The sequence below is a fragment of the Danio aesculapii genome, chromosome 4 (assembly GCF_903798145.1).
Source record: "Danio aesculapii chromosome 4, fDanAes4.1, whole genome shotgun sequence".
NCBI classification, from domain to species: Eukaryota; Metazoa; Chordata; class Actinopteri; order Cypriniformes; family Danionidae; genus Danio; species Danio aesculapii.
Window position 1 is genome coordinate 6,230,600 of NC_079438.1, and position 26,212 is coordinate 6,256,811.

General features: G+C 38.2%; 2 protein-coding genes across 2 annotated transcripts in view; one reads left to right on the plus strand and one right to left on the minus strand.

Annotated features, from left to right (window-relative positions):
• Positions 1–276: 276 nt before the first annotated feature.
• Positions 277–15,796, plus strand: LOC130222003 (gastrula zinc finger protein XlCGF7.1-like). Its single transcript, XM_056454610.1, has 3 exons — positions 277–327; positions 2,602–2,751; positions 13,948–15,796. Exon 3 carries the CDS (start codon positions 14,114–14,116, stop codon positions 14,741–14,743), a length of 630 nt encoding a protein of 209 aa, XP_056310585.1. The 5' UTR covers positions 277–327; positions 2,602–2,751; positions 13,948–14,113; the 3' UTR covers positions 14,744–15,796.
• A 9,726-nt stretch (positions 15,797–25,522) lies between these two features.
• Positions 25,523–26,212, minus strand: part of LOC130221908 (NACHT, LRR and PYD domains-containing protein 4E-like) — a 65,011-nt gene continuing 64,321 nt past the window's right edge. Inside the window, exon 10 of the mRNA XM_056454462.1 lies at positions 25,523–26,071. Coding sequence (XP_056310437.1) covers positions 25,545–26,071 — 527 coding nt within the window. The 3' untranslated portion in view covers positions 25,523–25,544. The remainder of the gene's footprint in view (positions 26,072–26,212) is intronic.

Consider the following 26,212-nt stretch of genomic DNA (forward strand, 5'->3'; position numbering starts at 1 on the left):
ATAACAACTATGTGGTTAAATAAAATATCTTAAACCTTTATTTTGGTGTCTCAAAGGCACTTTATAGTGATAATGACCCTAAAAACGTTTCAAAATTGTCTTAAAAATGTTTAGATTAAAGGTTTTGATCAACTTTAAATACTGAATATCTGTGTCTGTGTGAGAGATAGTAGATCTGTTGTGTCAAGTGGACAATGAGGGAGAAATGTATCAATAAGTCATAACTGCCAGTGGCAAAAAAGCTAAACAAAAAGGACTTTTATTTTGGCGTTGCGTGTGACGTCATAAGGCTGCGCTGCTCCCGCGATGTGATTCAAGTGAAGAAAGGTTTGTTTTAAAGCTTTTACAGATATAAAGCGATTGATTAAAGTTTCAGGTTTTCCCTCCGGTTCAAAATATGTACCTGTTGTTGACACTATTATTTACCCTTTATACAACATAGTACTATTTTACTCGCAGTAATCGAGGGCTATTGTTTGATTAAAGTAACAGAAATCTGTATAATAAATGTTTTAATTAAGGTGTAATTTATTTAGTAGCATAATGTCAGTTCATTCTATGTATACATATAAGAAATAGAGTACTAGTTTTAATCTGCTCATTTGTGGCTATTGTTTCTAGCTCAGACCTGATTTCTTTATTGAGGTAAAGTTGGTTTTATATTCGCACATTCAGACTTTCTCCTAAACTAACTTAATATAACTTTTTTAATAATTATTTGCTAATTCTAAACAGGGAAATCATCAAATCAAAATACAACATTGTTCACAGTCAAATAAATAGTAATGTTGTTTTCAAGTCCTACTTAGATGAGATTTCAGACTCAAAGTACCATGGTAAACAATACAGGGACCATGTCGCAAGTTGTCACTGAACAGATGTACGAATATAAAACCAACTTTACCTCAATGATTTCTTTCTGATTTCTTGTTTCTTTCATCTTTTTGTTATTTGTTATATGGCCAAGATTTTGGAGAAAGTAGTGTTCAATCAAGTCCTAGACTTTCTTACTCAAAACAACCTCATGGACAACAAGCAATCTGGCTTTAGGAAAGGCCACTCAACTGAGACTGCTCTGCTCTCGGTCGTGGAGGACCTCAGACTGGCTAAAGCAGACTCTAAATCATCTGTCCTCATCTTGCTGGATTTATCAGCTGCTTTTGACACTGTAAACCACCAGATCCTGCTATCTACGCTTGAGTCACTGGGCGTCACAGGCACTGTTATTCAATGGTTCAGTTCCTACCTCTCGGACAGGTCATTCAGGGTGTCGTGGAGGGGAGAGGTGTCCAACCTACAGCATCTATACACTGGGGTACCTCAGGGCTCTGTGCTTGGACCACTTCTCTTCTCTATCTACACGGCATCTTTAGGAACAGTCATCCAGAAACATGGTTTTTCCTACCACTGCTATGCTGATGACACCCAGCTATACCTCTCTTTCCACCCTGATGATCCCTCGGTTCCAGCTCGCATTTCAGCCTGCCTGTCAGACATTTCACTCTGGATGAAAGATCATCATCTCCAGCTTAACCTCACGAAAACGGAAATGCTTGAAGTTTCTGCCAACCCGACTCTTCACCATAACTTTTCAATCCAGATGGATGGAGCAACCATCACTGCATCCAAAATGGTAAAAAGCCTTGGAGTTACGATTGATGACCAACTGAACTTCTCTGACCACATTTCTAGAACTGCCCGATCTTGCAGATTCGCACTCTACAACATCAGAAAGGTCCGACCCTTCCTATCTGAACATACAGCTCAACTCATTGTTCAAGCTCTTGTCCTCTCCAAACTGGACTATTGCAACTCTCTGCTAGCCGGGCTACCAGGTAGTTCTATCAAACCTCTTCAGCTGCTTCAGAACGCAGCTGCACGAGTGGTCTTTGATGAACCCAAAAGAGCACATGTCACTCCGCTACTCACCCGTTTGCACTGGCTTCCAGTTGCTGCCCGCATCAAATTCAAAGCTCTGATGTTTGCTTACAAAGTGACCTCTAGCTGTGCTCCTTCGTATCTGCTCTCACTTCTGCAGATATATGTGCCCTCCAGAAACTTGCGTTCTGTGAATGAACGTCGCCTCGTTGTTCCATCCCAAAGAGGGAAGAAATCACTTTCCCGAACTCTCACATTCAATCTGCCCAGTTGGTGGAATGAACTCCCTAACTACATCAGAACAGCCGAGTCACTTGCTGTCTTCAAGAAACGACTAAAAACGCAACTGTTTAGTCTCCACTTTTCCTCCTAATCTGCAATTGCCTCTCTGGCTATACCACTAACTGAGCCCTCTTTCTCTCTCTCTCTCTCTCTCTCTCTTTCTCTCTCTAAAAAAAAAAAAAAAAAAAAAAAAAAAAATTTCGAATGTTTTGCTTCTTAGACTTTTACACGCCTGAAACTTGTCTATAGCGCTTGTTCACTGCTGCTCTTATAGTTGTGTAAATTGCTTCCTTGTCCTCATTTGTAAGTCGCTTTGGATAAAAGCGTCTGCTAAATGACTAAATGTAAATGTAAATTTACTCTTATTAAAAGAAACTGTTGAAGCAAGTGTTGAAGAGAAGTTATTTTGTTTCTGCTCATTGTTTTGTTTATTTTAAACAGGATAAAGTGTCCAAACGCAGAGAAAAACTCCTGCTGAAGCGACTGATCTCCACACTGTTATAAAGATGGCGTTTATTAAAGAGGAGAGTGAAGATGTGAAGATTGAAGAAACATTCACAGTCAAACAGGAAGATCTGCAGGAACAAACAGGTTGGTTTTCATTCTCAAAGACCAACTCAGTCATTTGATCCACATTCAGATATATTTTAATAATAAGAATACTAAATTAAATCCATCTTGCAGCCCTGAGTGTGCTGCCTAGTTCTCCTAAATGCACATAATAACTCATTGAAAGACAGGAATGAGTTTCTTTCCTGTTCTTGTTCTCATGTCTTTTGTCATTGTTTTATGTATTATTAGTCTCCCGTTTTCTTTACCTTCTTAATTTTGTTGCTTTTCTTGTTCTCCTACTGTTTGTAAAGTGTTCTTCAGCACTGGGGCTATACAAAATAAATAAAACAATAAATTAAAACAAGTTTAACTGAGCTGACGATATACGGTATTCTTGTAGAAGTCTATCTGCTATTACGTTGATCGTGTTGAATTAGTACAGGGGTGTCCAAACTCGGTCCTGGAAGGCCGGTGTCCTGCAGCGTTTAGCTCCAACTTGCCTCAACACACCTGCATGAATGTTTCTAGAAAGCCTAGTAAGAGCTTGATTAGCTAGCCCAGGTGTGTCTGATTGGGGTTGTAACTAATCATTGTAGGACATCGGCCCTCCAGGACAGAGTTTAGACACCCCTGGCTTAGTACTTTCAGCTTGCATATGTCACGTTGATCACAATTTCTTTTTTTTCCATGAACTTCTTTATGGATTAAAACTTGTTTCTAGTAGTTGTTACTAGTTCTCATACATCTTTTCACCTGCTACTCTGCCAGGAACTTTGCCGCTTGAGAGCACCTTTAATAATAATCTAAACATTTGATTAGAGATGGATCGCAAGATGTGCTCAAAACCATTGCTACATTTGGTGAAGAACCATGGCAAGGCTAAGTGTAATTATTGTAATAAACTAATAAGTTATAAGGCAGAGTGTCACGACCAACATGACAAAGCATCTGCGGTTGGGTCACATACTTCACGAATATTGAATTAAAAGAATGGCGTGTTCGGTTCATTGTGCTTCCTGCAGGTGCAACTAACAACAGTTTTGCATTTAACTTAGAGTAACTTTTTGAGCATGATGAGCAGTTCAGTGTTAGTTTTATTTCAATATCTTGAGGTGAAACTAAACTGTGCATTCTCTCCGCCTCCTCATTCATAAACAATGGGACGCGCCACTGAAGCATGCAGGAGAGACTGCTTTACAATCTGTCATTCATAATCTTAGCTGTTGTATTGAGTCGAAAGAATATATAAAGTAGAATGTTCTTTTAACAGTCCCGGTATATTTAATCTTTTCCTTTTGCTAAATTTTTGTAATTTCTCTTCTGCAAATTAGATTTTTTGAAAATCTGCTTTATTCTTTTAAAACCGAAAGCAGAGCCCGTCAATTGGTGTTTTTCCATTAAGATACACCTTTGTGAATGTTTTATTTTATGTGTTTAGTCTTTAATGTGTTTTTAATCATGTTGTTTAAAAAAAAGCGTGTATATACCTATTAAAACTGAATAAAGAGCATGGTCTAATCAGAAATAAATGTAAATTAGTTATCTATTTTATTATTTTATGCATAAAATAGGTTAGTCTTTTTATCAATTGAGTTAATTGATCTGAAACTTTTAATAGCATTTTTTTTTTCTTGTAAATGATAAAAGTTGCATCAGATTGCTAAAAAACTAACCTGAATACCCACGTGAAAAGGGCCACAATGACTTTTTTTTTATATTGAAACAATTAGATAGTGTCTTTCTGCGGTACAATCCGTACACTCTACTCATTAAAATAACGGCTTGGTGTTTATACTGTAAAATTGTGACGATATTTAATTATTGATTGTAGGCCACAAATATCGTTATCGTGATAATAATACGATTAATCGTGCAGCCCTATACCCTTTTATTATGTTCTTGGTTGTTTTTGACCCATTGACTTCCATTATAACCACACTTTTTTAACCGCAAAGCCATGACACCAAATAATCATGCATTCTAGATTGTTGTTGTTTTCCCTGTTGGGAAGAGGTCAAATGTGTCATTTTTACTGTTGATCATCAGTTGGCTGCATTAACCCTTTAGATAGGCCTGTTCAAAAAAGTTTCTCTTTTATCTGGAGTTCAGTGTAGTAAAAGAGCAGATTATAGTGTGCGTGCATAAATACACTTTGTAGGGGGACCAACAGTTTTAACCAAAAAATGACCAGTCTATCAGATGAAGAAGAGCAGGAGACAGATTCAATTAAAAGAAAGTTTACTGTAGATAGTTTGCAGTTTCATCAACAGAGGCCAGCGCAAAAAGTTTGTAGACCGCTCTACATACAATCTCAGAACAACAACAATTAGACTCTTGCATAATGTCATTAACTGCATCATGCATATAGGTGTTTAACCCCCAGGGGTCGAAGGCCGCATATATACACGTTTTGCTGCGTTGTCTCCTCATATTGCCAAAAAACATTCTTTCTTTTCTCTCTCCGCGAACTGTTTTTAGAAATGCGTCAGTAAAGTGCACTGAAACTCCACGAAAACAAAACGCACAGATAACTGGAAAGAAATATTTGAACCTATCAGTTTACAATATACTGATGCCCTGATTTTCTAGGCTTTATTGGTGAAAATGGTCAGGAATTTTGGACCATTATTGCCTTTTTAGCATAAGCAAAAGAGAGAAACTAGCCAGACAGTGATGTGTGAATTGTGGAGCGGGCTAAAGAAACATGTATTTTTTTAAGTAAGTGTCCCTTTTTTTGCTTTTATTTTTGCCATAATAAAATTGTTGCGAGATAAGTTGATTTTGTTCAGGACACAATGCACTGAAGTCTTTGGTGACACACTCGTTCACAGACGTCATGAGCACTTCAGTAACAAGACAGCGGTCTTTGCTCTGTTGCTTCGATATGTACCTTTGCTTTTTGTTTCTCACAGCCAGTCGTTAAGTTTACACTGCTCGTCTCGACCCGAATTCTCTACTCGTTTCCCCACACTGCAACAGTTCAGTCACCTTCTCTTTCTTCCACACACCCATAGACTGTAAAATATATGGACGGAGCATCCGTGACGTCACCCATAGGTTTCTGAAGAGCGCAAATGAAGCTAAAAGTAGGCGCGGCCAACCGTCGCCATTTTGTTCGCGCGTCATCGCACCCACGCCGGGATACCAAACAAGGGCAAAGAGGCGGAGAGTGAGCGGAGTAACAGACACCTGCTGGCACTTTGCTTAGACCTGGCAGAGAGACTTTACTTTGGGAGAAACGCTTGATACTCTATTACCTGCGACTCGTTTGTGTTCTGACCACATGTGCTTGGCTGTACACTATATCAGTAAAGTGTTTAGACTTTTAAAAACACTGTAGTAATACATTGAGCCACTAAACATTGTTCTTATGACGTTTTTCTACAGGAGGAAAACGCGAATTACTTCCAAACACTTCAAATATAGTGTGTGTTAGTAAATGCAAGACTATTGATGAAATCCAGCATAACACTGTATGATAACGCTTCAGATGACTGTTCTAGAGCCTACAGCTAATCAATCTGTCACATTCTGGAGTGCTTTACGGGTCTAAAGAAAAATATTAATGATAAATGATCTTAAATAAAAACAAATACATTTATATAGGTGGTATACAAGTATATAACTTTACTCACATGGGAAACGAGGCCACATGAATGGTTTGTGAGCACAATTAAGTGCACACAGCATCCCATATCATCTGATAATTGTAAGAAATAATACCAAAAGGCAGCTGACTGTGTAAAGCCACATAAAACAACACAAAAATATGATGAATATGCCGAGATCAGTGGCTAATCTGCCGGATTCAGCTGAGGTGAAGTGACGGCGACCAGCGAGACCTAGCTGTCACTCAAGTGGCCACGCCCTTAATTATGCAAACTTAATATAACCTAATATAAAGGATATGGATGAATTATAAAAAAATTCACCCCCCTCACAGTTGTCATGGAGGGTAATAATAGCTATATGAACCAAAATCGTTCTTTGTACCAGGCTGTAAACACCTTTTTTTCTGCTGTAAAGTTGGCCATTCTAACAGTGGGCTCAATTGCAACTTGCTCTATTATGGAGCCAGGACTAGCGGAATTTGGATGAATTGCAGTTTCAGTTACTTCCGTATTGGCTTCCCGAGGGAGAGCGGGAGGTTGCCGCTTGCACACACCACATAATGCTGCCCTCTTCTACTCTCCTCCTCTTTCTTTATACTCTCACCCATTTCCTTTTTGCCGTCCCATGGGTGGAGACCAATTAAACAATGTTGACTGTCATCACAGAAAACACCAACAATCATAAATGCTTGATTATATGCTGTCATGGATTTATATAATAAATTTTACATAATAGAGGCCAATGGTGAAAAAACGTCCATGAATATAACTAAAAGACAGAAGAATATAGGAGATGGGTCTGAAATACGGGAGAATACGGGAGTGTTGGCAGGTATGGTCTTATGTCTGTGAGGAAAATATTCAGCTGTCTCTTTAGCTGTTACCCCAGAACTTTTTTTCCGATGCATTTACCAGTCAAGCACAGAATGAACAAGTATTCCCTGTCTGCTTTACAAATTTTAGAAAAACATTTTGTTGTAATTATGAATATATACAAATAAAAATAGGCCATTTACAGCTTTCAAATTTGTCATCTCAATATGACCAAAATGACTTTATGATCAATGAAGTAAGAAACTCTGAAACTTGATTGACAGTTTTAATGGACTCTATGCAAGATCTCTTCCGCGTTTGTGATTAGCCCGCATGTCAACTTTGCGGTACAGCACTGCGATTACTGTAAGCAGATGATAGATTACACTCGTTGTTTATAAAAGTTTTCTTGCATTACCATGAAGGACATTAATCGAATCGTGAGACAGAGAGCTGTCACATAAAACAGCAAAGAAGAAAAGAGGTTAAAATTCTACATTTTAAGTTACATCGATCATTTTGAGGTTGAGTATTATGCTATATATAAGAATAGCAATTATATGCTAGTTGTGTCTGTTTCTCATAGTTCATATTGATTTTTATGTTGTTTTAAATACCTGTAATTAGGTAGGGTTTTCCTTGTTGAAAATGAGTTGGAGGTGGTATCCCATTCATTACATTTTTGCTACTTGAGCAATACGTTGTTTTATCAGCTGTAAAAATGGCCAATTTCCCATTGCAGTCAGAAATGACCTAGACTTCGTGGAGCCAGCCCCCCATGGCGAGTTGCTGAATTGCATTTTTAGTTACTTCGGTATTGGCTTCCCGATGGAGAGCGGGAGGTTGCCGCTTGGTATTACACAGATATTACGAGAAGATGGTGAATTATGTGAACATTAAGTATAACATTCAGTTATACTAAATATTTTTTCAGAAAGTAAAACTAACCACAATTTCCTGTAAGGGTTGGGTTTAGAGATTTGGGGTTAGAGCAATCGAAAGTACAGTTTGTACAGTATAAAAACAATTGTAACCTATGTATTGTCCCCACAATTCACAAAAGTGTGTGTGTGTGTGCGCGTGTGTGTGTGTGTGTGAGAGAGAGAAAGAGAGAACTGTGTGTGTAAAAGTGTATGAATGTGTGAGAGTGTAGGGAGAGAGTGTACATTCAGGGCAGTATACGTGTGTGTGTGTGTGTGTGTGTGTGTGTGTGTGTGTGTGTGTGTGTGTGTGTGTGTGTGAGAGAGAGAGAGAGAGAGAGAGAGAGAGAGAGAGTATGCATGTGAGTGAACATGCTGAATTGTCTCATCAGTGAGAGGATTTTCCGGTAAAAGGGTCTGACGATGTGAGTTCTTGTACTATAGAAACTATTGACATCCATCAAATTTCTACAAAAAACAAACAAACAATCAAATATCAATTTCTTACAATTGTGCTAATGCTGGTACACAAGTATTTGCCATTTAAGAAGTAATCATCTTTGAAAGTTGTGATTTCCACACATAAGTTCTAAAAATTCATTATATTTACTCCAAAAATATCCTAACAGTGTTGAAAAATATATATACTGTAGTGGCAATTTTTCTTTAATGAGGCGTTCTCTGTGGTAAAGAAGACAAAGTCTTACCCAGGGTGTCTTTTAAAGTTTTATTCTTTGCAAAGAAGGTCACAATCATACAGCAACGAGTTTCTGCAGAGTGAGAACACGTTGTTGTTACTGTACTCTTAAACATACATCACATTTACACTCTTCTCTAGATTTTCATGTATATGATCACTCTTTTAAGATTTGCTACAGAAAATGCCAACTCATGCAGTTTTGCTGTTTTTGTTTGGATAGACCCAAAATTCATATAAGCAAGCAAATAGTCATTACATTCTCAAATGTCAGTTTTGTTAATTTCTCCAATTAAGTAACAGCCGTCACCTAATTTTCATTCTCAATTTGTTTACGGTTTTTCCATATTCACATAGCTGTCGCTATCATCAGAGTCATAGTCAAAATCATCACCCATGTCAATGTTCATACCCCCTTCATTAACAGCCATCCTTATCATCTGATGTGATGTTGACGCTGTAACAAGTCTGCTTACTGACCATGATACGAATCTAAATATACATTTGAATCACAAACCAGTCTAGCTCTTTTAGGCACTTTTATGACCATTCTCATGTGAGCTACAATGTCAGTAATGGTTTGCTGGAATCAGGTAATTGAAAACAACAGAACACTCAGTGATAATAATTGCAACATCAGTGTGGTTTGTCTCAATCCACACACTTGGAATCGATGTCAACGAATCTTCAAATCCATCTTCAGCTCTGATGATGTTCAAGCACAGCAATTCACCTCTCTTTTGGTTGCTTTCTCTTTCACCGTTCTGTGCCTGTGTTGGTGTTGAACGCAGAAGTTACAGCTTCACACATATCTCTTGACTTATGATGTTGTTTCTCCGCAGCTTCAACCTTGCTTCACTCAGATAGCAACTCGCTATTTTCTTCAGACAGTTTCAGAGCCTCCCTTTCTCTCCTACTCCTTAGCTGTTTTCTCTTCAGGTGATGGGATCTTCCTGCAGTGTCCAGCATGCACCCACATTGCCCGCTCTGCGACTTTCACCGCTGTTTCCGTGGTCAGTAGCACTTGGAATGGACCCAACCAACGCTTCGCTTCGCGAATGTTTGCATATCCTGTAAAGAAGAACGGACATCATTGTTATTGTCAGCAGATAGCAAAGTACATTCAGAACTGTCCTCGTCTCGGGACACTGCGACTTTTCCTGCCGCGTTTACTCTGGAGTTACCTACAGATACAGAATCTTTGTTGTTGGAGTGCGCTGCGCATTTACAAATGGCCAGTTTGCTAGGTAGTAAAATTGCCTCCAGTAGTGCAGCCACTAAAGGGGCATGGAGTATTGGTCGACCATCAGATTTGAGAAAATTTCTGTGTTTCCACAAAGCCCCAAAATCATGAGCTACCCCAAATGCATATCTTGAATCAGTATAAATTGTGACTTCCTTTTCTGTCATCAATTTACATGCTTCTGTCAATGCCACAAGCTCTGCGGCCTGTGCAGAATAATGCCCTGGTAATTTTCCAGAGGTCACCACATCAAATTCAGTTGTCACAGCGTAACCAACCTTATTCTGGCCTGTTTGTGGATTTTTAAATGCTGAACCATTCACAAAGAGGACATTGTCACAATTTTCAAGCGGTTCGTCAGAAAGGTCAGGTCGTGGTGTACACACCTGTTCGAGTGCTATTAAACAACAATGATGCTCCTCCCCATCTTCCTCATTAGGAAGAAGAGTAGCCGCATTCAACCCTGTACATTGTTTAACAGTCACATTTGGCATATCTAACCTATAGTGTGATATCGCAGCCAGCGAGCTGTTGACAAATGCAATGTTTTTGTTCTTGGAGTATCATAGACACTGCATGCGGCACCAACAGTATCAAATCAGAATAACCAACAAAATCTCTTGAAGCCATAACAGCTTTTTCCGCAGCCGCCACTGCTCTTAAGCAAAGTGGCAGGCCTGCTGCTACAGGGTCAAGTTTGCTTGAAAAGTAGGCCACAGGTTGCAGCCTACCTCTGTGGTCCTGTAAGAGTAATGACGTCATGAACCCACTCCTTTCATCTACCATCTGAACAAATGGTTTTGTTGGTACTGGTAAGCCCAATGCAGGGGCTTCAGCCATTTGTAATTTCATATTTACAAATGCCTGTTCTGCCTCTGTTGTCCATTCTAGCCTATCAGTGGATTTCATCCCCTTCCCTAACGTTAGGGCTCTAAGGGGTTGTTCCAAAATTGCATAATTTGGAATAAATGTGCGACAGTATGAGCACATTCCCAAAAAGGACAACGTCTGTTTTTTTGTTAGTGGTTTTGGTACATTTTTATACCACTCACCCTTTTTTCAGATAGAGATTTGCTGTATGGAGTAATGACGTGCCCCAAAAATGTTACCTTTTGTTTGACAAACTGTAGTTTTGCTAAACAGACTTTGTGGCCCTCCGCAGCTTGATGCTTAAGGAGAGTCACAGTGTCATTCACACACGTCTGTTCATTTTCAGCACATATCAACAGTTCATCAACATATTGTAACAAAGCAGTTCCAGCTGTCAGGGTCAAAGGTTCCAAACTTTTCAACAACGCCTCATTGTACAAAGTAAAAACAAAGATGCTGTGAAACCCTGACACAAACATGTAAAGGTGTAGCTTTTACCATTAAAATTGAATGCAAACCAAAACTGGCTATCTTTGTCCACCGGCACGCTGAAAAATGCATTTGCCAGATCAACCACTGAATAAAATTGTGATTTTTTTTTTTCAGGAATTTGTGACAAAATCATGTACAGATTAGGAACTAATGGAGCCCTTTGTTTGACAGCTGCATTTACTGCTTGCAAATCTTGTACAAAACGCCATTCTGTCGACATTCCATTATCCCTTATTGTTTTTACAGGAAAAATACTGCTGGCTCCTGCATTCCGCTGTGTTTCTTGAAAGTATCATGAAGTCTGTGGTAGAACTCTTGGACAGGCTCGTTCTTTCCTTGATGACACATAGAAATCAGTGTAGTGTCGACCCGTACTGGAAAGGCAATCTTTATGGCTCTGGTCAGACGTTCGATAGCAGCCACATATGTCACATTTTTGCAATGTTCCCATTCTGGATGTTCCCGTCGGACGTTATCAGTTGTCAGTTTGTCACTCACTTTCCCCCAGTTCACTGGTCCCATCTTCATCATCATCACTCGTGGAAGTTCGATTGTGGTCGGGCTGAATTCTTTACAGAAGCTCTCTAGTGCCTCGGCAAACTGTTCCCCAGACGCTGCAGGACCTGGTAAATGAGCTGTACCTTCTTTCATGTCAGCCACCGTCCAGGATCTGTAGACCATCATTGCTCCTTCCGGTCCAGCCACCTCTACCATCGGTGCTGTGACTTCAAAACTGACCTCCTCACTTTAGACTGAGTTGCTTCTGAGGGTTCTGGTTGATGGTTCAACAGGTTTTCCTTTTCCCCTCTGTCTTTTTCCTGCTCTTTCTCTGGCCCTTTTGGCTGTGGCTTCCGTGATCGGATCCCCTTCCTCATCCTCTGAGTCTTTTTCGTCTTCTTCACTGCTGGTTGTGGCCACCTGTCTTCCGCTTGCTTGTGGTGGGGGTTGCGGTGGTGCGGTTGTTCTTCTGGGAGGGCAGCAGTCGAGGTCTGGGTCAGTTCTCAGGGCTCGCAGCTCAGCCATGGGATAGTGATGAAATGGCGGTGGAACATGTGTGGAAACAGATGTATAGAAAGGATTAGTAGTGCTAATTACTCTTTCATTCACACTTTCACATTTTTTATTTGCTTTTTCCTTCACTTTATCTCCTTCATTCTTTTCCCTACATGCCAGCTGCTTCTGCAGCATTTTCCTTTGTCTCTTATCTGCCTCTTCTAGCCAACAATCAACAGTGTCTTCGCAGGACACACACACATGCCTTTCTTAACAACAACAACCTGCTCTTCTTTTTTTCTTTTCTATCGACTGTTTCACTGTTCTTAACCTCGTAACACTCAACGTTCCTTCTCTTGGAAAATTTTGGTACTTTATTAATTTCCCTATATCTTTCATGCCTTTTTCTCCATATAGTCTTTCCATGTTCCAAAACACCAGTGTATCATATTTTCTGACCTTACTTTGAGACTTCCCCATGCTGGCGATAGCCCCTCTCTTTGGACTTTTTCGGTACCTATTAATCTGTTGGACGTCTTCAACAGATTTCGACTTTTCACCTAAAATCGAAAAGTTAAGCTATCCAGCTCTAATTGCGTGCCCCCCAATTTCAACCCCCTTCTAGAAGTAAATTGCACTGCTCCTGATTTCAACCTCCTTCTGGAAGTAAATCGCACAGCCCCTGATTTCAACCCCCTCCCAGGAGAAAATCGCAGTTAGCTAGCCAAACATATTAAAAAGGTCTTGATCTTAGTCAGGCACCAGATCTCACTTATGAGAAAGGTCTTGATCCCTGCCTGGTGTTAGATCTCACTTGTTTTAATTACTCTGCTATCCCACAGAGACAGATCTACCAGCATGGTAATGGCCCAAATCACAGTGAAAATGTTTTGACTGCCCAATAAAAATGCCAAAATCTACTCAAATCTCATTTAGCAATTAACAAAGAATTTGTCTCTTACCAGAGAGTTCAGATGCCACTTGAGTTCTTTTTCCCAGATGTCAGTGGGGTTCCTCTCCGAGCCTGGTGGTCGGCCCCTCAACCGAGTGGGACAGGGCTGTGACACGAAGTCTCAGGATGATCAGTCACCGTCTGCAGGGTCCGGAAAAGTTCCTCCAAGACATCCCACTATTCTGACACCAAATTGTTTTGTTGGTACTGGTATGCCCAGTGCAGGGGCTTCAGCCATTTGTAATTTCATATTTACAAATGCCTGTTCTGCCTCTGTTGTCCATTCTAGTTTATCAGTGGATTTCATCCCCTTCCCTAACGTTAGGGCTCTCAGTGGTTGTTCCAAAATTGCATAATTTGGAATAAATGTGCGACAGCATGAGCACATTCCCAAAAAGGACAACATCTGTTTTTTTGTTAGTGGTTTTGGTACATTTTTTATATCACTCACCCTTTTTTCAGACAGAGATTTGCTGTTGTGGAGTAATGACGTGCCCCAAAAATGTTACCTTTTGTTTGACAAACTGTAGTTTTGTTGCATCAAAATTAAGGTTTGTGTAGCCAATGTTTTTTGTGCCATTTCACATAAGCTTTTGATGAGAGTTTTAATGATTTACTAAAACTGAACTATTTATTTATTTCAGACCTAAGTAAAGACTATGAGGAGAGTAAAGAGGAGGAACAGCATGTCAAAATTGAGGAGAAACTCATTTAGAGACTGATGGTATTTTAAAAGTGAGAGACAAGAGTTGTTTTACCTGCACTCAGTGTGGAAAGAGTTTGGCAAGCAAAAGCAAGCTTAAGATTCACATGATGATCCACACAGGAGAGAAACCATTCACATGCACTCAGTGTGGGAAGAGTTTCATCCAATCATCATGCCTTAATCAACACATGATGATTCACACCGGAGAGAAACCATTCACATGTACTCAATGTGGGAAGAGTTTCAGCCAATCATCATACCTTAATAAACACATGAGGATTCACACTGGAGAGAAACCATTCACATGCACTCAGTGTGGGAAGAGTTTCAGCCAATCATCAAACCTTAATCAACACATGATGATTCACACAGGAGAGAAACCATTCACATGTACTCAGTGTGGGAAGTGTTTCAGCAAATCGTCACACCTTAATCAACACATGATGATCCACACTGGTGAGAAACCATTCACATGCAACCAGTGTGGGAAGAGTTTCAGCCAATCATCATCCCTTAATAAACACATGAGGATTCACACTGGAGAGAAACCATTCACATGCACTCAGTGTGGGAAGAGTTTCAGCCAATTATCACACCTTAATAAACACACAAAGATCCACACTGGTGTGAGAGAGTATATGTGCTTGGAGTGTGAGAAGACTTTTATCACAGCTGCAGAATTGAAATGGCACAAGAGGATTCACACTGGAGAAAACCCGTACAAGTGTTTATAGTGCAGTAAGAGGTTTACTCACTCAAGAACCCTGAAAACACATGAGAGGATTCACACTGGACAGAAACCGTAGACATGATCAGTGTGTACAGAGTTTCACTCATTTGGGGCAGCTTAAGAAACACATAGGATGGTTTCTGGTATGGCGTAGACACATGTAGCAGCATAGAAAGAGCGCTCCCATACACACTGGTTTTAATCCTCCTTTTTACATCCATATTTAAATAACATGGAGGGGGACAAAAACAACCATTGAAACCTGAAAAAAATGAGAAATCAACAGATGAAAAATCAGAGACGGACGGGACAGCTGATAGCCTGTCAGCTAGCATTGCAGCAATACATACGGACATCAAAGCTTTCCAGATGGATATTAAATGCGATTTAACCGCCTTCCAAGATTCTCTCGCAAAACATGTGAAAATGGAACTAAGTAACTTTAAACAAGAAGTCAATAAAAACTGGATGGCCTTATCACGGACCTAAATGCAATGGCAGGTCAACGATGTGGAGAAGCGAGTTGGAGAATTGGAGGAGAACATTGCTGAGATGAAAGAAATGCTTGATCAAACCATCCAAATTCAAGAAAATTTACAAGAGAAACTGTTAGATCTAGAATCACGTAGAAATAATATTCGGATTTTTGGAATCCTGGAAGGAAGCGAAGGGAATAATATCCAAGACTTGGTGGAAAGATTATCAAAATGGAGCTGTCACTAGACTAATTGAACCTTAAAAGCCAATGGTGTTACCGGGCACTCGGACCAAAACCACCCGCTGATGCCACCCTAGATCAGTGGTGGTATTCTTCATGGAATACAAAACAAATAAACTGGTCCTCCGCATGGAGAAAGAACGTAATACACTGGAAAGATAAAAGGATTTTCTTTGACCAAGACTACCCACCTGAGATCCAACAGAAAAGACGGGCTTTTGCTCCTTTAAGAAAAATTCTGAAAGAAAAGGGGATTAAGTTCCAAACACCACCGCCAGCGAAACGTAGAATCTTTCTGGAAAACGGGCCGGTCATGTACAATTCGATGACGGAGGCATCAAGAGATCTAAAGAAAAAGGACTGATAAACAGCGAAGAAAGAAACTGTTATAGGAATCTCTGGGAAAGTGAAACAAAGACCTTGGCAAAAGGAGTGACATGGAAAAAAGTAAGGAAAAACATCAAGTGAAGATCTGGGAAAACTATGTGAATTTCAAAGGGACAATGCTGGCTCCATTTGAAAGAAGGGTAAAACCTGACAGATCCTAACAAAGAACTCTGAGAGACTGGTAAAACTTCTTGACTTAATTCACAGATGATGGACATTTAAATCATTTGAAGGAAGAATAGTATTTAACCGAACTGACCAATGACACAAGATGAATGATTAGAGCACACCAAGACTCAAGTCATTGAGTAACATACTGGTAGGAAGACATAAAGGGATTCTAATTTATACAACGAAAATCCCTTGCTATAATTAGTAGAAATATTTAACTTGAAAACCTAGCCAGAAATACAAGAATATAATAATGCCAGATATGGGCTCTGAATATATTCGTTAACATTTTTTGTGCAATAGGCACAGCAAGGAAGGGGCCCTTTAAAGAAGGAAGGCTTTCCCCTCACATTAGGAAGTTATTTTAAGACTTCAAGGTTTGGAGACCTTTTTCGTTATGTTTTTATTATGTGGCTCAAGATATTCATGTTTGTGTTTTTCATGTTCCGGTCACCGTAATCTTCGCAATAACATCTAATTATAGTATATGCAAAAACAGGAATATAGAGTAATTACTTTGAATATTAATAGGTTACTAAATCCGATTAAAAGAAGCAAACTAGTGGCTAAAATGAAAAGAGAAAAGCAACAGATAATCTTCTGGCAAGAGACATCTTTCTGATACAGAACATAAGAAAGTAGATAAAATGGGATTTAAGGTTTTCTTTTCCTCATATAATAATGGTCGTAAATGAGGAGCAATGGCATTAATCTCAAATAAAATCTACTTCCAATTAATTTCTGATAAAGAAAAACGATATAACCTAATTAAAGGAACTATCGACCAAAATGAAGGTACATTAGTCAATAAAAATAGACCACCTGAAAAAGACAAAGCATTTCTCAAAAAACTATTTACTATTATAGCCAAGGAGACCTCGGGTACGTTGATCTGTGGGGGAGACTGGAATGTACAACTTCATCCTAAATTGGACTCATCTTCAAATAAGTAAATTAGTCAAGAAACTAGACAAATAAGATATATGATGAAAGAATTATGCTTAATAGATGTATGGAGAGACATATACCCTCTTAAAAAAGAATATACTTCCACCCACATGTCTCATTCTAGAATTGATTATTTTTTTATGTTTGGGTCAGATTAACATAAAATAAAAGACTGTAAAATAGAAACAAGAGACATCTCAGATCATGCAGGGGTATATTTAACAGTGTACCTGGACAATAAACCCAAAAAGACATTTTGGCGATTTAACCCTAATCATTTGAATGATTTAACATGTGTAGAATATGTTAAAAAAGAACTATTAGAATATTTAAAACAATGATAATGGAGCGGTGCCAAACAGCATTTCCTATTGTTTACATCTTTGCTACAATACCGTTAAGGCTAGACACTGTACATGTCATGATACATTTTAACAAATAAAAACTCTCAGGCTACAGCTTCTGCTTGTTGGAGATTACTGCTCTTGAGAGAGTTTAACTGAATCACTGGGAGAGATTCTGGAAGCTGTGTTTGGTCAAATCATGCTTGCTATGTATTTTATAATTCTCTGGAACATAATTAATATTGAACTGTAAGCACTTCTGTCTTTGTGCCGTGTCATTTGGAAGCTCAAATACAGAAACAGAAGAAGCTCTGTGGAAATAGCAGCATTTAAACGGCATTTCAGCTTTCTCTGCTGTAACATTACAGTGCCTCTGGCTACGCCCCTTAGCTGCGCAGTGTGTGCGCGTGGTAAAAGTATGTTTGTGATATTACTGGCCCGGAAGTATTTTTTGTAGGCTTTGCTAAGCTAACTCTGTAAAAATCAAGGTCTCCCTTTGCGTTGAACTTTGAGCATTTTACATTCAGAGATGCTGTTTATGTTCACACAGCTACATTACACATCAACTAAAGTTTAAAATATGATATCGTAGTGGACCACCCCTTTAATCCATGGATAACATTACATTTGGAATCTTAATGTGATTAAAATCACAAGCATATCTGGCCAATTTATTCACAAAGTCTTTGCTACAGAGCCCATTCATAAGAGAGAGGCCGGGACCATCTTAAGTTTTTTAGAGCTAATTGTATGGTGACGCTTCTTCTTTCAGCTATTGGCTCAAAGGAGTGTCAATCAAAAATGCAAGAGACCGGCAGCCATTTTGTTGACCAAAATCTTTAGTGTTATGACTGGAGACGCTGCTCCACTGAACATACTGCAGTGATTTGGATAATAGCAGTGCATTTCATGGATGTTTTTTCAAAAGAAAAAAATATTTAGTGTTTGTTGGAGTGTAGTTATTTTGGCGAAGCTTCCCTTTGAAGCGTGCTATATATGTTACCACGGGTTCGACTTCATTGCAATGGCTTAGATCATCGGCATCTTGAGAGTTCATGGACAGTGATTGAGTTGTAGAATGGGGTTGAAGACACAGCGAATGTGTTGTGTGTGGCAGTTTGAAGTGGAAGTTTTTGATGTTGTTGAAATTTTTGTTAGAGTTATAGTTGGAGATGTAGTTATTGCAGTAGCTGCACAGTGCATTCTTCAAATCGCAGATAACTGTCGTGAGAAACCTTGGCTCTTTATAGTGGGTTAGGAATCGTCTGATTGATGGATCATACATAGTTAATGCAGAACCAGCTGTGTTCAATCATAATCATGTGATCCTCTCAAAATTAGTTTATAAGTAAACTTCACAATGAGAGTTATGACTTATTCCTCAAAAATCTGGTCTGAACTGTCTCAGATTTTGTTTGGTCAAGATCATATGATAAACCATCATTGGCTTTAAGTCATATGGATCAGCAATCGAAATGGAGTAAGGGATTTGATTAATAAACAAGAGATAAAATATGCTCAGGTAATGTATAAAAAGCAACTGATTATGAAACTGAGCATCCATCAATATGAAACACAGGCAAAACTAACAAAGAGAGACATATTACAGAGTCATGTACTCAAGACAGTGAGACAGAAGACCTATATCTTAGTATGACTAATGATGCTAAATCAGATGACAACACAGAAGCAAATGAGGCAGAACACAACTAACAGAGTGTTTCATTGGAGAGTGTGGTTCAACTGGAGGAAAAGTCACAGATGCTGAGGAAGTGCAAGCAAAAAGTGACGTAGACAATGACCAACAGAGTGTTTCATTAGATAGGGTAGTTCAAATTGAGGAAGAAGTCACACATGCTGAGGAAGTGCAAGCAAAAAGTGACGTAGACAACAACCAACAGTGTGTCATTTCATAGTGTAGTTAAACTAGAGGAAGAAGACACAGATGCTGAGGAAGTACCAGACAAAAATGATGTAGACAATGACCAATAGAATGTTTCATTAGAAAGTATAGTTCAACTGAAGGAAGAAATCACAGATGGTGAGGAAGTCTGAATAAAAAGTGATGTAGACAACCACCAACAGACTGTTTCATTGGAGAGCAGAGTAAAGCTTGAACATAGAAGTACAGGGAACAAATAAACAAAAGAAATCGAGAAGGCTGCCAGTGGTTACAAAAAGGGTTGTGATTACAGTAAACAGAAAGAAATGGCAAACAATTGTTCCACTACATGATTCTATGAAACAGAGACAACTTTGGACCCATGTATTATACAACAGTTTCAAAGAGAACAATCCCTGTTGTAACCTTGCCTTTAAGAGCCAACATATTAAAACTCATCACAGCCGGAAAATGAATAGTCATTGTTTAAATATTACAGCAGTTTGTACATTTCCTTCCTGTAGTGCAAAATACTTATTTAAAAAGAAAAAGAAGCCAGCGGAAAACACTCCAGTTAAGATCTCTGTGCTACAAATAGGAAAGATTGCATAAACACATAAAGCATTAATTCTTTTACAGTAAACCAAAAAAGACACCCGTTCCTGAACTCATTTCAGGAAACATAACTTAAAAGTCTAAAATCTAATAATAGAAATTTTAGGTTTTAAAAAGTCTTAAATTCGCTGTTCTAGGTCTTAAATATATTTGCACAGGTCTTATTTTTCCAATGTCCATGTAACGCTGCATCTAATGCTTATTTAAATTCTTTTTTGTTGTTGTTGCTTGATTTTCGTGGTGTTGTAGTGCTTTATCTCACTAGTCCAAATGTAATTTGTGATATTACAATACAAATACTACAAATGAGACCAACATGCAATAGCCAATAAGCTACAAACATTTTTGAGCGAACAGTTTGAGCGGCGCTGCATTTCATTTGAGTTGAATATGAATAACTTTGAAGAGATTTTTTGTCTGAAACAGGTACGACTGTACAAACACCTTTATGATCGGTCCATGCGTGATCATAGAGATAACCAGATGACCAATAAATCTTAGCTAGAAATTGCAACAGCCATGGAAAAGGAGGAAAGTTTTTGTTAAAAAGTTTGGAAAAACCTGAGGAATAAGTTTGTTAAAACCAAAGGAGGCCATGGCAAAAGTTTTCTAGGCTTTATTGGTGATAATGGTCAGGAATGTTGGACCATCATTTTTGCTTTCATTCTTTCTATAATAAAAAATATAATTGTACAGCAAACCATGTTCTGTAGTCATTAATATTTAACTTTAGGGAGAAGCAAAATGGCGGCTGGGGAGTAGCAGCTGGTCTGAGCTAGAGACTTTTTGGCCGCAATTTTTGCCAAAATCAGATCTATTTTTCCTCCTTCACAAAGAGCAATAGGGGAGTAGCAATCTTGATCAACAAAAAGATCTCTCTTAAAATTACAGACAGTATTTTTTTTTTGTCAAATAAGTTTTATTGAAGACATAGTTTCAAGAAGAAAAGAATTCTGTTTACATATTTTGTCTACATATAGCATAGGCAAAGCAAATAAGAAAAAAGCAAAAACAACATGAAAATTATAAAATAAATAAATAAATAAAACTCCCACCCACATAGCAAGCAACCTTGTTACAAAGACCTGTTTGAACAACAGAGTATGATGACAAAGCATGTTAAAACATTACAGAAATTATGCATTACTATGAGAGGTTTTTTCAAGGTAACAGATAAAAGGATTCCAAATTTTGTCAAATTGTTCAAGTTTTCTCTTCAAATAGTATCTAATTCGCTCCAAGTGTAACATAGAGGCAATTTCTTACATGTTTACATGTTGGGGATTCCTTTTTTTCCCAAAACAGTAGCAGCAGCTTCTTGGCAGTAGTTAAGCAGTATGGGAGCATCTTATGTTGTGTATTTGACAACAAATGCGTTTGTTCAGAGAAGTAATTGCAACTTCAACACCTCGGAAAGCACTTCAAAAATTCCATTCCAATAATTCTGTATCTTAGAACAAAAAATAAAACTGTGAGATAGATCTGCATCTGATGAATTACATTTGTCACAAAGAGGTGAAATATTTTGGAAGATTCTATGTAATTTTTTCTTTGAATAATTAACCTATGAATTATTTTATATTGAATAAGACAATGCCTAGAATTAATAGAGTGTTTATTAATATCCTCCAAACCTGATTGTCACATTTCCTCTGAAATTTCCACCCCCAATTCTTTCTCCCACTCTTCCTTAAAACATTTTGTGGAGGGGGAAATAACAGATTGTAGTTGTTCATAAATTATTGATAATGCTTTTTTACTACCTTTACGCCAGTCTAGACATTTGTCAATGATTGAAGGGGATGTACTATCCAATGAAGACGTATGGGCATGTATGTAGTTCCTAATCTGTAAAAATTTGAAAAAAAAAAAAAAAAGATTCTGAGGGAATTTAAATTTCTGCTGTAATTGGTTAAATGAAGCTAGATTTCCATCAGTGAAAAGATCTCCTACAGCATGTGCACCCATTTCCTTCCATTGCGTAAAAGTCCCATCTAATGTAGATGGTATAAATGATGGATTCTTAGCAATGGGAGTTAGAAGAGAAAGTGACTTTATGTTAAAATGGTGCTTCATCTATTTCCAGATGCGATGCATATTTCGAATTAAGATATTGCTGTTAAAAATCGAACCTTCTAAAGTTACAGGTGAGAGAATTACTGCCCCTAGGTTATATGGATGGCATTGATCACACATTAGTTGGAGCCATGTGGGTGGGGCTTCATGGTCATTCAAGCATATGGAAATTAGACTTAAGAAGGAAGCCCAGTAATAAAGGCAAAAGTTTGGTAGTGCCAGACCTCCCTCCTGTTTAGACTTGCAGAGATATGCCTTTTTAATTCTATAATTTTTATATCCCCACAAGAACAGAAGAACGGTCGATTCTAATTGTTTAAAAAAGGATTTAGGTAGAAAGATTGGTATGTTTTGAAATAAGTGAAGTATCTGTAGTAATAATATTATTTTTATTGCATTTATTCTACCATATAAAGTTATTGGTAGTCCAAAATTGTATATTTGTGTGCAATTTGGAAATTAGAGGGGTAAAATTGGCACTAATGAGTGCTGAATATTTATATGTAAATACAATTCCAAAATAAGTAAATTTTTCCATTGAAACTTTAAATGGAGAGGAATGTATTGAGGATAGATCTTTTAGTCCAATGGGCATTAATTCGCTTTTGTCAAAATTGACTTTGAACCCTGAAAATGTGCCAAAGGATTGAATAGTATTCAAAGCTTTTGATATAGTAATATGGGGTTTTGTAATGTATAATAAAACCATGTATAGTTGGATCAGAACGAAAATGTTGAGCAAGGGGTTCTATAGACAATGCAAATAACAGGGGAGATAGAGGGCATCCTTGTCTGGTTCCCCTTTGTAGATTAGAGGGACCAGACAAAGTATTATTAGTTAATCCCTGAGCTGTAGGGCATTTATATAAAATCTTTATCCAATTTATAAAGTTATCACCCATGTCAAATTTTTCTAATACTGCAAATAGATAATGCCATTCTACTTCATTAAAAGCTTTTTCTGCATCAAGTGAGATTATTACCAGATTTTCTTGAGCAGCTTTGGAGTGATGCATTATATTAAAAAGGCGTCGTGTATTTTGTGAAACATTCCTACAGGAATAAAACCATTCTGGTTAGTATGAATTAGACCACTGATTAATTTAGCTAATCTGTCGGCGAGAGTGTCTTTTAAAGAATTTTCTGATCTACGTTAAGAAGAGAAATTGGTCTATATCCTTCCACCTCCTCTGTGTTTTTACCTTTTTTTTGGAATAACAGTGATGACTGCTTCATTGAACGATGGTGGTAATCCGCTCTTTAATGCCGTCTTAAATGTCTCAAGAAGGTAAGGTGAAAGTATATCACTAAATGTTTTATATAACTCGGAGGGTAGGCCATCTGGACCAGGCGTTTTACCGGTTTTTAGGGACTTAACTGTGTTTTTTAACTCCTTTAGGGAAATATCTCTATTAAGGAGATTACGGTCGTCTTGGGTAAGAGAAGGGAGATTACATTTGTTTAGGAATTTATCCATAGCTTGCAAATCTATGCAGGGGTCAGATGAGTATAAGTTTGAATAGAATTCTTTAAAGCAGTTATTTATATTTCTTGATGTAGTACATTTAGTTCCTAGTTTTGTCTTGATCGAATGAATTGTTTTATCATTTTCTAATTTACGTAGCTGTCTTGCAAGTAATTTGTGTGGTTTGTCCCCAAATTCAAAATATCTGTCTGATGAAAAGAAATGATTTACTTAATTTATCTGAGACGATTTTATTATACTCGTAACTTAACTTTAATATCTTTTTATATGTTTCTGATGAGGGGTTTTGAGCATTTTCATTATCTAATTGATGAATTTGTTTGCCCAATTCAGAAAGTTTTGATTTATACAACTTATTTCTAGACCCTTCGTAGGAGATTACACAACCCCTTAAAAAGGCTTTGAGTGTTTCCCACAATAAACCTGGAGAAACTTCAGGAGTATTATTACTTTCAAAAAATAATTCCAATTGTAGAATCAGGTAATCATGAAATTTAGGGTGACTGACTAGACTAGGATCCATTTTCCACACAGGACACGAGGATGTTAAATCATTAAGTTCAATTTTTATTGTGATAGGGGCATGATCAGAAATTAGTATATCATGAATTTTGTTATCCACCACGTCAGAGATTAATTTGTTTTCTACCAAAAAGTAATCTATGCGAGTATATACATTGTGGACTTGTGAGTGAAAGGTGTAATCTCTCTCGACAGGGTGAAAAAGTCTTCATATATCCACTAAATTAGAGTTGTTAATAAAGATATTTTAAAAGTTTCTGGAATTGGACTGAGGGGCTCTTTTGCAGGATGATCTGTCCAAATATGGGTCAAGAACACATTTAAAGTCCCCTCCTATGATTAAATTCGTTTGAGATATGTTGGGGATAAAATCAAATACTTTCTTAAAAAAGTCTGGATAATCAGAATTTGGGGCATAGATATTCAATAATGTAATAGTGAGAGAATGCATTTCACCGGATAATATGATATATCGACATTCTTTGTCTGTTTTTAATGTATTAAGTTTAAATGGCACACCTTTCCGTATTAGAATAGCAACTCCTCGTGCTTTAACTGAGAAATTTGACTGATATACATTTTCTATCCACCTACACCTCAACTTAACCTTAGAGTCTAATTTCAGATGAGTTTCCTGTAAAAAAAATAATGTCTGCTGAAAGTGATTTTAAATGTGATAATACTTTACTTCTTTTAACGGGATTCTTTGATTCCTGGACTATTTTGTAGTGTCCGATGGGCGCGATCCACAAGTGGTAGATTATCCAGCAATAATGCCTCTTTTAGAAGTTGTGCGATAAAGTCTCTCGGTTTCTTCCCAGATTCGGCCCCTTCCTTGATATTTATGACACGGATGTTTTGCCTCCTGCTACGTTCTTCAAGATGTGGACGGTTCCCCTCGTATCGAGATGTCAAGCTGTTCAATTTTGGCATCTATTATTTCGCCGATGTCCTCTTTGATTGCATGTATTTCCGAGCGTACAGAAGAAATTGCGTTAAGGATTGCTGCGTTACCCGTGTCTTGAGTATTTTTGGCCGGTGTATCATCTGCAGCCGAGTCCAATGAGGGCGCGGCCTGGTCTGTTGCTTTACGAGGTTTGGCTGGCATGTTAAGCTCCAAATATAACGTTAAAGCCAAACAACTCGGTGTGGATCAGTTGCAAATCAAGTTCTGTTCCTTTCCCTGATGATAAAGGTTTACTAAAAGATGTTCTGATTTAATTTCTTTAGATTTTAGTGCGGAGCTGTCTTATCCCGCGTGCTATTCGCTCATATCAAAACCGGAAGTCCTCCTAAAATAATTTGTTTAAAGATTTAGTCAAATAAAAGATTTTTCTAGAGTCATCCACCATAATTTTGTGGCTCAAAACTATCGGTTCAGGCACCGTTTTGGCACTGGTACCATTTTAAAAGTATCAATTTAGCACCGGTATCGAACTAACCCCAAACGATACCCAACCCTACTTGATGCTTTCCTTGAGTTGTCCTGAGAATATCGATACCAATTATACATTTCAAATGAAGACTGAAAAAAATATGTACACACACACACATAGACACACACACTCACATACAGATAAGACTCCTGATCATCTCACTGCTACTGACTAAACCTGCAGAGGACTATGGGTAAATCTCTCCTCAGTCTCTCAGTCTTCAGCACAGTTGCACTGATGATCCAGAATAAACCCCAAACCCAGCACAGAGCGGCTCAGTGAATGTGGTCTGGACTGAGTGGATGAGGCTCATTGTGTCTCTATAGATGTTGTAGAAGATCAGAGTTCCTGCACTGTGATCCACAAACACTCCTATTCTCTTGCTGAGCGGCTCTACTGGGAGATCAGTCCGTCTGTTATTGTGTGTGAATGAGGAGCTGGAGGAAAAGCAGCTCAAACTCCAGGACTGATCATTAGATCCAAACACACACTCTTTATCTCCTCCCTTCCTCCTGATGCTCTTATATGACACTGATATAAACACACCTTTATCTCCACTCCAGTCAATCTCCCAGTAACAGCGTCCACACACACTCTCTCTGCACAACACCTGAAGATAAACATCAAATCTGTCTGGATGATCAGGATACGACTGTTTCTCCCACACACACCTTACTTTTCTGTTCTCCTCAGACAGAATGAGTTCATTGTTTGCTGTGTTTGCGTCCAGGGTGAGAAAACAGGCATCTGAACACAAAAACAAACATTAATAACACAGCAACAGTCACTACAGCTGTGTGTGTGTGAGAAAGAGAGAGAGAGAGACACCGTGAGAGAGTGTGTGTATGAACATTTGAGTCAGTGTTAACTTCGTTGACAAAATTTTCA

Excerpts from the sequence above, each read along its gene's own strand:
- LOC130222003 (XM_056454610.1), top strand. The coding sequence starts at position 14,114 with ATGATGATCCACACAGGAGAGAAACCATTCACATGCACTCAGTGTGGG.